At 39.8% G+C, this 13,919-nt stretch overlaps 1 protein-coding gene across 3 annotated transcripts in view; it reads left to right on the top strand.

Moving 5' to 3' along the window:
• The window catches only part of kdrl (kinase insert domain receptor like), a 48,978-nt gene that overhangs the window by 23,643 nt on the left and 11,416 nt on the right, over nt 1-13,919 (top strand). For all 3 annotated transcript variants that reach the window (XM_036001727.1, XM_036001728.1, XM_031303284.2), the window contains 13 exons: nt 247-531; nt 696-842; nt 1,536-1,664; nt 2,656-2,762; nt 3,165-3,294; nt 4,056-4,160; nt 6,501-6,614; nt 6,802-6,890; nt 7,139-7,292; nt 8,069-8,166; nt 10,026-10,148; nt 10,525-10,636; nt 13,053-13,152. In XM_036001727.1, coding sequence (XP_035857620.1) covers nt 247-531; nt 696-842; nt 1,536-1,664; nt 2,656-2,762; nt 3,165-3,294; nt 4,056-4,160; nt 6,501-6,614; nt 6,802-6,890; nt 7,139-7,292; nt 8,069-8,166; nt 10,026-10,148; nt 10,525-10,636; nt 13,053-13,152 — 1,693 coding nt within the window. The remainder of the gene's footprint in view (nt 1-246; nt 532-695; nt 843-1,535; nt 1,665-2,655; nt 2,763-3,164; nt 3,295-4,055; nt 4,161-6,500; nt 6,615-6,801; nt 6,891-7,138; nt 7,293-8,068; nt 8,167-10,025; nt 10,149-10,524; nt 10,637-13,052; nt 13,153-13,919) is intronic.

Consider the following 13,919-nt stretch of genomic DNA (forward strand, 5'->3'; position numbering starts at 1 on the left):
ACAGGAAATAACTGCAAATTTAACATTCTAGGCATTGTGACGAGCAGCTTTGTGTTCAAAATTATTGTCCAACAAGATCTCAGGCCAGCAGGATACGTGTCTCTGTTCATAAATGTAAAACAGATGGCACGGTAAAATGCTCTTTATTCACAATTATTAACTGTAGTTGACCCCATTCTGATCATTAAAGATTGAACTGATAAGGATTTAACACCATTGGAATCCTAATTTCCTAATTCATTCTAGATCACCCTGAGGAAATCACCACCAAGCCTTGGACAGCCATCGAGGGGGATGACGTCATTCTGACCTGTCGGGCAACTCGCTACCTCTACACAGATCTACGGTGGTTGGATTCCAGAAATCAAATGATCACTTCCAATGTGTCCAGTCTGCAGCTTAGCAACAACTCCATTTCCATTTCTCTCCGTCTGCATAATGTGTCCCAAAACAGCAATACAGGTTACAAGTGCCAAGCATACAAGCTCCACAAGAGGGTTAAACTCAAGACCAGTGAACTTACTGTGGATGGTAAGTTAGAGGGGGATATGAGAAGCTGATGTTTCTGTTGGTTAGCACACACAGGAACACAAAAAAACAACTCGCAACACTTGATGAGTCGCTGTCTGAACAAGACAGTAAAAGAGCAACAGCATCTTTAATTCAAACTTTCTGTTTTGTTTTGTTTGGTGCAGTGAGAAAACGCCCCTGGCTGAGTCAAAATCTGACTAATCAAGATGTGAACAGTAGCAGCACCCTGATGCTGGCTTGTTTCGCTCTGGGAGTTCCTCGTCCATACATCATGTGGTACAAAAATGATGTTCCAGTGGAAGAAGGCCCAGGTAACCTGAGAATACAAATCCATGTGCTACGAACATCATATAATAAATTATTTTTTATAATTTTTGCAATTTTGGTGACCAGTGGCACAAGTGCAATCCTGGCGCAGCACTGCACAAACTGGATATAGAATAAATACATGTTGTTATTAGTAGGACTACGTAATCAGCAGGTGGAGCTGTCATTCCCTTTGAAAGCCGCTGACAGTTTCCTATTGTGTCAAAAGCCAGGCCAGCATTTTTTTTTTAGAGAAAATGTTTCTTCATTGGAAGGCATATACAGTATTCCCTAAGCACAATTAAACAACATATATGATGCTGAGTGCAGATGATGCCCTTTCTGAAGCTGAATTTACATTTCAAAGTAAAGGTTGCATTCAGTTGGATTCAGCTAGTAATATTTGCATTTAATATGCACACAATTATCACAGCACTCTAAATCCTGTGGGAAAATAAGTATGCTAAATCCTTTTAATATGATTTCATAACCTGAGCTCTCACGAAAAATATATTTCTGGCTAAAAGTGTTTAAAACATCCTGAGTAGAAATTCAGTTATTCTGCATTAACACAACTTCAGCTGTGGCGAGAGCGGGTTAGTTTTCAGCCACACTTTTTACAGCAACAAGAGTCCCAAGTGTCAAATGCCACACGTTTTTAAACATTATCAGTTTGACTGAGAGATTGTGTGTTGCAGGTATCACTCTGGGAAAGGATGGGGTTCTGACCATCGAGAGGGTGAAGAAAGATGATGAGGGTCTCTATGAGTGCGTAGCCGTCAATGATGAGGGAATCGCGAAAACAAGTGCTGTTGTTACTGTGCTTGGTAAGTCATTCAGACACCTTGAGATATCAATTACCTAACCATCAAAAAGAATAAACACTCACCAGAAGCCTGCTGCATTTACAATACTGGTTTCTCAATGTGAAGTGGTGTGTGCTGCAGGCAGTGTGGCTACCGATCACATCAAATACGCTAATCATCCATCTAAGCAGTAGAGTCATATGCATATTCTGCATGTCCGAGGCCCTCTTGGCCTCATGTTTTCTTGTCACCGCTACAAATAGCTCTGGTCTGACTTCAGTTTGAAAAGTTTCCCCTGACAGAATATCTGTGGCTGCCAGGAATGCCAAGTGAATTCCTTCTAGGGTTTTATGATCAAGGTTCTGGCTGAGGGTCCTTACCTTGAGGACATGACCTCTGTGAAGTGTTAAAAGGTCCACTAATGAGTGCAAAGAGATTGACTGCTACAACAGCCAAGGAACTGGAAACACACAGTAGATAATTGGACTAGCATGTCTCCTAATGTGTGTGTTGTCATGTAAAATGAATTGCATGTTGGCATGTAAAAGGTGAAGATGGCAGTGAAGGTAAGATATCATGCAACCAGTTTTGTTCACATCTAGGCACTTAAATATATTCTTATTACATAAGCTGAACTTGAATTTCTCTTGATATTCAACAGTTATTGTTATCCATTCCATCAAGCAGTGTGCATGTTCTGCTTTGGCTGTTTTGTCAAAGATCGCATGAAATAAGAGCCGGAAACATTTTGCACAGATTCAAGGTATATGAAGATATTATAGGAAAAAGTGTGGTATGCATGTCCCAAACAAGCCAGAAATAAACACCAAAGTGTGTTTCCACTTCCTTTTGGTATACAATCTGTCAGAGAAATATTAGCAATTTTTTTGGATCACAATTCTCCACAAATCCCTGCCAATATTATGTGACAATTTATGAGATCATGAAAAGTACACAGTGATTTCTTTGCCAAAGAGGTCTGGTAGTTGATAACAGTTATTCTCTTTTTCAGGGGATGAAGGGAAACCAAACGTTGAGGTAATCATTTTGGTTTGTACGGGAGCTGCAGCCACATTCCTCTGGCTCATGCTTATCCTCTTCATCCGCAAGCTAAGGAAGGTAAGAAGTTACATTACTTCTTTAAATCAGAAACCAAAAGTGTCAAGCCAGTTGTGATTTTTCTCCAATGACTCTGCATAAGCGACTGACTCATGCTTCTTCTGAAATACAAATTTAGCCAGTGATTATGATTCCCACATATCATGACCAAAGGAAAGTGTTAGCTCATATTTCTACAGTCAAAAAAGAACATAATGTGCCCATGCAAAAAAAGAAAGTGAGAAAACATTGACGTGTGTAGAGCAAGAATTTTAATAGTCATGTACATGTCAACATTTTTTCCATTTTACCACCTACTGATCATTTGAAATGAAACGTAATTTCAAAACTTGGTTGTTGTGCGATGATTGTCATTATCAAAAACCTCTTGAAGATAATCATGAAATTCATATTTGTCCTCAGCAACCGGAACACTATAAGATGGGTCCGTCTATCATCATTGACCCCGACGAGTGTCCCCTCGAGGAGCAGAATGATCTTCTTCAGTATGACAGCAGCAAATGGGAGTTTCCCCGAGACCGCCTGCGACTAGGTGAGAATCCAATGTGCGGGGAAATGTCTCATATTGAAAGAGTTTCATATATTACAGACAATAATAAGGCGCCAACTTTAGACACTTTTTATATTTTAAATAGGTTGACAGAAGCTGAAATCCTTAACTTTCCACAAATTAAATGATGTTTAAACATTCAGAACATCCAGAGTCACGCTTGTGATATCTCACAGTATCAGTGTGTGTAAATAGCTAGCTAGTTAGCTGGATGAATGAAAATGTAAACAACCCAGCAGGTAATGTCCTTGTTATTCGTGGTGATGAATGGGATTATGTAGATTTAAAAAAAAAAAAATCAGTGATTTAGTGATTTTACTGTTACTTTCATTTACATCACTGTGTCTGATATTTCTGGTTGTCTGCCAGAAACACCTGATACTACCCAGAGCAATGCGGGTGAATATCAGCACTCAGACAAGAAGTTAACAAAAGGTTAAAAGTTCATTTTTAAAAGTGGTTCATGGTGAGAATATACACAGTCACATTAGGATACATGAAATAGGTGTCACCCCTCTCTGCAGCTGTTTAGGGTGCTGTGTAGGGTCATTACTTATCAGTGACCTGTGCTGTCATCCAGTCTTACGTGAGCCATAAATTCTCCAGAGAAACTGCCTGCCAGCGTGTTGTTTTAATTACAGACCCATAGCCTGACTGACAGGGAATCCAGTCAGATTTTTCTGCCCAAGGGATAGGAAACTCTAATGTCGTTCCACTTACCAAATACCTTCTTCCTTTGCCAGGCAAAACTCTTGGCCACGGAGCGTTTGGAAAAGTGGTAGAGGCTTCTGCCTTTGGGATCGACAAGCTCTCAACCTGCAAGACTGTTGCTGTCAAAATGTTGAAAGGTAGGATGTCAAAATCTCATTGCATTTTCATACTGTCACTCCAACAGTATTGGAAAAGAATCAGCATTCGTATTGACAAAACATCTTGGTTTTTTTCACATATGTAGTTTGCCCACATGGCCCCTCTTGTTCATCCTAGAGGTACCGCCACTCATGATAGACAGGCCAGCATAAATGTAACAGTATCTACTGTTGTATGGGTAGCAGATGAATAACAGCTATCTGTCATTTCTACAGAAGATTTATTTCTTGTGCACAAATCAGGTTCATGAGCTACAGAACCACATGTGCCTGCAGCCAATGTTTTATGGCGTATTGGTCCAAAGTAAAGCATGCAATGTGTGTTCCAAGCAATGTGTGTTCCTCGCAAAGTGCAGTTAGAGGTAAAGGCCTTTAACCCTGTTCTTGATGAAAAGATTGAGTGTATGTAGATCTGACAGCTCAGATCAGAATGTCCAAAATCTGCAGGAGGAAAAGAGTTCAAAAGTTGAAGAAACAAGTAGAAAATGAGCAATAAAAAAAAGTTTATTTTTACCACATTTTAGAGATTCCAACATTTGGAAAGTATCCGCTGTCTCCGGTCTTGAATTTTAAGAGGAATTATTTACAATCCCATTCCAACGTCTTTCTAAATATTCAATGAATGTTGGATCAAAAATGAAAACAGGAAAACCAACAAGCTGAAAAGAGTTTTAACTACAGACATTTAGCTAATTCATTCACCCCAGCTTTATTAGAGTATGTAAATGACATCTAATTTTCAAAAAATCTAGCTTTTTATTTTTACATTACTAGAGAAGCATACTGCAGAACTCTGAGTGATTGGTGATATAGGGATGCTGTATCATGAAAAATAGGGCTGTTGGTTAGATGTACTGGTCACTATCATATCATTAATCTTGTCTCAGCATAAATCACAGACTCTGAGAGGAACGACTCTGGCTGTTCTTAGTCATAGATCAAAGTTAATAGAAAGCAGCAGATCTCCTCAAATTGACCGTGGTTTAGCTATAGACTCCCTGGCTGCTTTAGCTTCTAGCTCATAAATATCTGGTTGTTTGAAGCAACATAAAACAACCCTTAAATCTTGATTTTCATAATGCAATGTTAAAGCTTTATACCATTGTTCAGACTTATCAAAGTCAGGTATGTAATGTGAGCACCTCCCATTTTATTTCTTTAAATTTTTGGCATATATCTTTGAGAATGTCCTCCATCGCTGGGCCTAAAGCAATACTATTATTTTTCCATCATATCTAATGAACTCTCAAAATCAAATTCCCCCAAGCTACCAGTGTTTCCCCCCCCAAAAAAAAATTCTCACTATACTTGCAAACTGCTAAAACAGAATTCATTTTTAAATGCAAGGTAAGCAGGGAAAAATATCATCAACTGGATGTTTAGATTTTATATGTACACATTTTGGTATAAACATGTCATATGTTATTGTCATAATGTATGAGACGCATGAGATTTTTGAGTTGGTAACTTTAACAAACTATAAAAAAAAAGCTTTTCTGTTTTTACCAATTTCTACAAAAATAGTTTAATAAGTCCCCATGCATCCAAATGTTGTGTTTCCAGTTGCAAAAAGACACTGTTTACCACAGTTTACAGTAAACAAGGCCTCGGAATAGGCCTCCAGTAATGGGGAGGGCAGACAAAAAATGCCAACAAGCTGTTAATTATGCACCCGAGTCTCTTAAAGTTAGTACAATAAATGGTTACACTACTGGCTGTTTCACTGCAAATGCCATTTTCAAAGTCAAATGTTCATACAGGTGAAAATAATTTCTTGAAACCTAGATAAAACTATTAAAACATAAATTCCATGTTATGTGTTTGAGTGTGTATGAAAGTATCTTGGAACGTAAGAGCAGACCTGCATAGACTTCCTTCTTCATATCGTTATCTTTGGATATTATCTTAATGTGGTTTATCTTACAAAACCACATTGTTCAATATAAAAGTAGTTTGATTTGGAACAACCAGAGGTTACGGGATAGGTAGGGTGAGGGTCATGTAAGGTGGGGTGAAGAGGGTCGAGGAGCGGGGGGTGAATAATGGGCTCGATTGCCAGGGATGAACGGGGTTGTATTGTGGCTGAACGTCTGGGAACCCGGAGGTCGAGACACAGGGTGGGGTATTAAGTCAGTAAGTTATTATTTACATTTACATACATTTATATTGTTGAAGGTAACATTGTTGGAGTGATCTTAAAACTAAATTAAAGGAGTATGAAACAAAAAAAATTGAATTTATTGGGAAAACGTATACAGTATATTTAATGATACAACAACCAATGCTGAACACGTTCTATATGTGTTCACATTATTACAGGAGGCGCTACATCAAATGAGCGGAAAGCTCTGATGTCAGAGTTAAAGATCCTGATCCACATTGGCCATCACCTGAACGTGGTCAACCTGCTGGGAGCCTGCACGAAGCCTGGAGGTGAGCTTTATTACTGAGAAAGTTTCTTGGGTGTAGAAAATATAATGTATATGAAAAAAAGATGTTAAATTGATGCTAGATTGCATGTGCAATTGTCAGTTCAATTTTAAACTTTAAGTTAAAATTGTCATCTCCGAACTATAACACGAGAGTAAAAATAATCATAAGAGATATACCATCTTAACAGGCCCATTGATGATGATAGTGGAGTTCTGCAAATATGGCAACTTGTCCAACTATTTGAGAGGCAAGAGAGACGACTTTCGCGTCTACAAGGTGAGTCTCAAGCTGCATGATTGAAACTTTCCGGAATTCTTGCTTTCTCATCATTCTGGCTATAAGCTTGTCAGCGGTATGAGCAGTGAAAACCCCATGCATGTCAGCAGCGGCTTTTAACCTCATCTCATTTAACATGATGTGTGTGTGTGTGTGTGTGTGTGTGTGTGTGTGTGTGTGTGTGTGTGTGTGTGTGTGTGTGTGTGTGTGTGTGTGTGTGTGTGTGTGTGTGTGTGTGTGCTGGTCAGAGCCAGGACGGTAAGGGGGTGTCGTCAGGATCAGACTGCGAGCTGAGCGAGTTGATGAAGCGCCGCCTGGAGAGTGTGGCCAGCACCGGAAGCTCGGCCAGCTCTGGCTTCATCGAAGATAAGAGCTACTGCGACTCAGAGGAAGAGGAAGAAGGTAAAGGCCAAGCACGTCTTACTTCCCTTCAACCCCTCCTCCCTCCCCGCTTCTGTTTGTCCCTTCTGCTGTCTCCCTCCGCCCCCTCCTGTCACCTCTGCTCCACCCTTCCTACCCAGGAATGAAAGCTCTCTTCAGATTGTTTTCTAGCCTGAGTCTGATGGGACGTTTCCTCCTCCTGTTCAGCAGTACAATCACTGCAGCAGGAGCCACTGTCACCCCACTGAGTCTGGGGAGGCGTCTGTTTATTTCCTGTCCTGACCTAAGTGTTGCTCTGCTCTGTGGCTACGGCTCAGGCACGGCACGTCAGCCATTTTGTTCCTGATGTGTTGATTCTGGTTTGATTAGTTGTTTACTCAGGTGGGCCAGTGGAAGGACTCCTTGTGAGTTCCTCTCTCAGACCCCCGACCAGCACACTCGGTCCATAACCACACATTTCACCTGACATTAGAAAAAAAAGAGGAATTGTAATTTGTTTTCATCTCTCGTCTGTAAAGGATGTTTTAAAGACAGAGTGTGTAGGAGGAGACACGTACGTGACAGGACGGATTGTTAAGATGATTTGTTTTTACATTTGCAGTTTCCCCATGAGAATTGTGACCGTTTCATCTTTTCTGAATTATCTGACAGAGAGCTGCTGATCAGACTGACTGCATTTAAACAAAAGCCTAGAAGAGTAGGAATAGTAGGAGTATTGTCCTAACTTTAAACGCCACATACATCCAATTTGAAAAATCTGTTTCACTGGGAAAACTTTGTGTTCTTTCGTTTCACAGAATCTGAGGATTTATATAAGAGAGTCCTGACGTTGGAAGATTTAATTTGCTACAGTTTCCAAGTTGCAAAAGGCATGGAGTTCTTGGCTTCACGCAAGGTATTCTCCCTTCACACAAATCACTCTTAAGACATCTATTTAATTTTAAACAGCTGAATATACATTTTTTCAAAATCTATGTTGTATGTGTTGTGTTTTTTTTTTTAATTTAAAGGTCCAATATGTAATACTGACAGCTAGTGTTTAAAATAGTTACTGCAGTACAAATTCAAAATACTGGAGAGAGTCGTCTCACCCGCCCCCTCCTGCCCAGACTCGAAGTTCACGTTGGTTGCCAGGCTGATACCAGAGCATCCAACACTGTTAGACAGCGGAGTAGCTAACGTTAGATGCTGGCTATATTGACAGTCATAAAAACCCGTGCTTACGCGGAGCTCTGTACCCAACTGACATGCACACTTTTTCGGCTTAGAATTACAGTAGGAACCGCTAAAAACCCGACAACCTCGTCGTCCTCTCCACACGCCAGGATAGGAACTACTAAAACTACCACTACCTTGCCGTCCTATTCCACCCGACTGAACACACTTCATTGGCTTAGAATTGCGGCAACAATTGCTAAACACACTGCAAACTCACGGTCCTCTCTTCCCGATTCACAGCCTCCCTCTCTTGGCTTAAAATAACTCACCATTGTACACGTTGTAAACAGCTGTGGATTGCTTGCCTGGCCCTCCGATAATGTTAGCAGTTAGCAGGGTTAGCATGGCGTCGTTAGCCAGGACCAGTCGGGATCACTTTACTGGCTGTGTCTCAATTGTTTTTGCGAGTAACCAACTCGGGTACTCTCTCTCTCTACTACTCGGGTAGCTGTGATAAATTAGCCCAAAGCTAGTGCTTACCTGTTCAGGAGTATATTAGCCAACTCGGCGTCCTTTTGGGCTCTAAGCTGTCTCCATCTTTCAAATACATCTCCAATATTTACCCGGGGTTTGTTACGTCTCTGGTCACGCAACTGTTAGAAACATGCTGATTTTTTTATGTCATGTAGAATTTATCTCCGTTGATCCCGTTCGTTTGAGTGCTGCTTTCATGGCTGTACTAACGTTAAAGCTGTAGTGCGCTGGGTTTACGTTTTTACAGGTATATCTGGCAACCCGGCCTGGCTGTCAAACTGGGCAGTTGATAACAACACACAGGCAAAAACACAAACAGAAATTCCGTCACGGAACGAAAATTTCAAAAGGAGAAAATACTGGCATTAGCAATGATGTCAGAAAAGGTAGTATTTCAACTTAGCATGTTTCCTTAATATCTGATGACATTTTGGAGTCATTTTTGGATTTATTACAGTAAATATATTACATATTGGACCTTTAAAGATCATGTTATTTTGACTGTATTTAATTTGGACACATTTTACTCCGTATAGTGAAAGATCACCGTACTGAACCGTGTGTAACTGGTGTGTTTAAACCAGAATGTCCAAGTAGAAGCAAACTGGTTCAGAGAGAGTCAAATCGTTTAAGGTTGTCGTGCATGCAGTTTATTGTAAATTAATAAATATACAGAAAAAGACAACCTAAAAGATTTGACTTTTCTTAAATTTAAGTGTGCACCATTTTGCCTCTACTATGACACCCTGTAACTCCAGTGTTTCTAAAGGCTATCAGTATAGAACTCATTCATTTTTCAAGTCATTCATAAATTTGGGCAGACCGGATGGGACTGATTAGAGAATGAAGCCATTGTTGTAAATAACCTGTTACAGACCATTTCTGAGCCTGGATATGGAACACATCATTTTCTATTGTAATATCACTAATGACTTGACCATGTGTTGCCCTGCAAGCAGACATGCTTTATAGCACACAGAGTACCGTTGCGAAGTCAATTACATGCAGAAAGGTTTAACTAACGCAGTGAATAAGATTGTGTTTCTTCCTTTTTCTCATTAGTGCATACATCGTGATTTGGCTGCACGAAACATCCTGCTTTCTGAGAATAATGTTGTGAAGATTTGTGATTTTGGACTTGCCAGAGACATCTACAAAGACCCGGATTATGTGCGCAAAGGAGATGTAAGTTCATTAAAGTCTAGTCGAGTATTTTTCCAGCTGTCTGGTATTTACTGTCTTACAGAAAAAAAATGCTCAACGCATTTTAACTAATAGATTACATGCAAACAGTGAGCTATTACTGACTTGGCAGAAACAAGGAGGACTGCATAAATACAGCTGTTCTTGGAAATCTCAAGAAAATAATTGAGATCATTGTGTTTTTTTTTTTTTATACTAGATAAAGGGAACCTAAATATTTAGGAGTCTAAATAAGTCTTAGCTAAATCAAAAGCAGCACCTGCTCCACAGATGTGACAAAAACAGATGTGTAATTAGTGAGATGTCCACACCGCTGAGATAAGGGAGTAAATTGTTTTGTATCTCAATGTCTGCACAGGCCAGACTGCCGCTGAAGTGGATGGCACCTGAGGCCATTTTTGACAAGATCTACACGACTCAGAGTGACGTTTGGTCCTTTGGTGTTCTCATGTGGGAGATCTTCTCTCTGGGTAAGTGTCGTGGCTCAGCATTAACCACTAGTTTTATAGTTCACATGCTGTTTAACATACAGAGGAGCAAAGGAACTTTGCTTTTGGAAAAATCACACATCTAAACTTATGCACACATAAAACAAGTGTGAAAGCAACCAAACATCTATAATAAACTCAATACAAGTGATACACTGACTTCAATGTTGACGTATTAAGTTCCATTGTTTACAAAGGTGATTTATTTTCTTCAAAGTTAAAACCTGTTTCATTACAATATTTGTAATACCTTGCATACAAATACATACAAATGCCCCAGTCTGTAGTTACAGGATACCATTATTTCCTAGTGAAATTTAAATATTGACATTCAATTCACATTTACTGGTAGTTTGTGTTTATCATCCCCACATATGCATAAAGCCTGGCTTCTCAGTTAAACACAGGGTTCTGTTATCAGAGATGTTCAATGAGAAGAGAGCTCTACTTGTTTGGTGGACTCGCTCGGTGCCTCAGGCTAAACAGCCTTACCAGATGCACTGGGTAATAACTGTCTTCTTCTTCTGTGTAATTGGGCCTTTAGGACAAAGGGTCTTAGCTCACAAACTATTTTCATGCCACTCAAACATTAGTGAAGTGAGACTGTGATTTTTATTACAGGCATGGCACATTAAAACGAGAGAAAACCTCCTATTTAAGTTATCCGTTTCATCCCAGCAGGCAACACAAACTCAGTGTTACCAGGCAGCCAGATCAGTGTAAAAGTGTGTCCCTGCTGTGAAACCACTGCAGCCTTTAAGACAGCATTGTCTGCTGGTCCATGATTGCCTGTGTACCGTGGCACAGAGCTCACCACACGTTTCTAAAGCAAGACTCAACATGAAATATTGTATGTTTAAATGTCACCATGGGAAGTAGTGAAAACATAAGAGTAAGTGTAACCAAAGTTGGATGTATTGCTCTTCTGTACGTTTTGACTGTGTGCTGCTTTTGAATCACTGCCATACGGCGGCGTCACCTTCTGCAGTGGAAAGAAAAGTGTGTGAAATTGCATATTCTTTTAAATGTAAAGCGCACTGAGGACACTTTCCCTTTTGTCTTTCCTTCTTTTTCTTGGTCTCTTTCTCCCTCTTCTTCTCTCTTGACACATTCTCACCACATTTTTCCGTTAAAGAAACACTTACACATCTGGGTAGTGTTAGCGGGGCCTCAGAAAAATAAATCGGGAAACAAGGAGACAAAATGACCAAGAAAAATGGCAAAGAAGTGAGCTTTGCAACCTGATCATGTTGGGGGTTAAAAGTTCCAGGGTAACCCAAGCGTGTTTTTCAGATCGCTCTGTGAAGCAAAAGTGTGTCAGTTCCGTTTTGTGGGTTTAAATATCCAAAGCTTGCTTGTATAGTGTTAATGCCAAACAGTTAACCAGACCCACCCCCCACCCCCCCTCCCATCTTGATGTAAGATTAGACATTAAAATGAATTGTTCCAGTTGTTGTTGTTGAACAGCATGTTTACATACCAACCCTCACATCAGCTGCAACTAGAAATATGAACCATGTGAACTGTAACAGTTAGGATTTAATTGAATGTTTTCTCTGCACATATCACAGATTGTGTCTTTTACTAATGCAGTAAACTTCATTTCTTTACACTTTGCCAAGCTGAATCTGTGGTTTCTCCATAAATTTGTGTTGCCACAAAGATAGTGTTTTATATTGTGCGTGGGGATTTAAGCAAACAATTAATTAACAATTAATATTTATGACTCAGGATGTCTAATACAGTTCTGCAATAAACCCTGCCTTTATGAAGGTTATAATGTTACCTTTGTGTTGAAACTGTTTCAGGGAGGTTTTGATTGAACTTTATGAAGCTGTAGCTTGTGATGCTGTTGAACTGTAATGCATTATACATACATACATTTTCTGTTATTTAGCATATCCTTATCGATACAAAACGAAACAAAATAAGGAAACACCTGGTGTATATGTATAAGAGCAACTGAGTGTAATTCCATTACAAAATTCTTAATTGTATGTATTAAGTGCACATATCACAATCTTCTTTATTCCTCTCCTTTCTGCAGACACTTTTCCATGCAATAAGTGTTTGTAGTTTGAAATGTAACCATAACCACCTTTATGAATAATGGCACCCTAAGGATTTACTTTGGAGCCTTTAAAATACCTCAACAGTGTATCCAAGTATTAACATTGTAGGGAGGCATTCACTGTAGTTATTATGTGGCTGAGCACAGGCAACTAACTTAATTTTCTTAAAAAATATTCCTGCATTTGAATTTTACAATTTCAACATCATTTAACCTCGCTTAAAAACGTAAACTGCAACATACATCTACATATACTGTGTATGGCCATTTTTATGCACAACAACAAATAACTTGGCAATCAACCTCTCACCCTCTTTCCTTTCCCAGGTGCCTCCCCATACCCTGGAGTCCAAATTGATGAAGAATTTTGCTGCAGGCTGAAAGAGGGGACCAGGATGAGAGCGCCAGAATACTCTTCCTCTGAAATGTGAGAATCTCTGTCAACTAAACATACCTGCATGCTATCCACCTCAAGAGAGCAATGAAGTAGAGTGTGTTTGGGAGCATTAACTTAATTTGCTGATTGTCTGTCCTATCATGTAAATCTGTCTAAGAAAAATATGGGATTGCAAACATTTTTCATTCAAACAAAAGTATATATACAAGTCATGTGTATCCCAGCCAGTCAGCTCCATAATCCCAGCTGTATGGTTTCCACACAGAGGCCAAAAAAATATAGGCAGCATGTAAAAGCCTTGGCTCCATATCGATATACAACTAAGGAGGCATTGTGTCTTTACCCCTCTTTGTGGTTGCACCAGCAGGTCAGGGGTGCCTGATAAGAATCATGGGTAATCCTACCATGAATGTTGCAGGAGGAAACATTAGCTATTGGTTAGCTCTGTAGCGGAAAGCTTGAAGCTCTGAAGCATTTTCTGACTGACAGTGTGGCAGATGTAACTGAGCACCACGTTTAAATCCAAGTTCCCCCATGCGTGGAGAGTCAGAGACTGGAGATTGTTTTGAACAGGGGCTGGTGGATGGTGCTGGACATACATATCTGTGGGAGAATAGAGAGTATTGTGTCAGTGATGCAGCTAGACAAACTTTGTGTTATTTTTGTAATAAGAATACTTTGACTCTTCTGTTTAATCTACAGCCAATACAGACGCAGCGATCACAGTCTGAGCTCTGCAACTAACTCCAACATGTGTGCATACTTTGTGTCTGGTTTTAATTTAAAATGACTCATAT

The sequence above is a fragment of the Sander lucioperca genome, chromosome 1 (assembly GCF_008315115.2).
Source record: "Sander lucioperca isolate FBNREF2018 chromosome 1, SLUC_FBN_1.2, whole genome shotgun sequence".
Taxonomy (NCBI): domain Eukaryota; kingdom Metazoa; phylum Chordata; class Actinopteri; order Perciformes; family Percidae; genus Sander; species Sander lucioperca.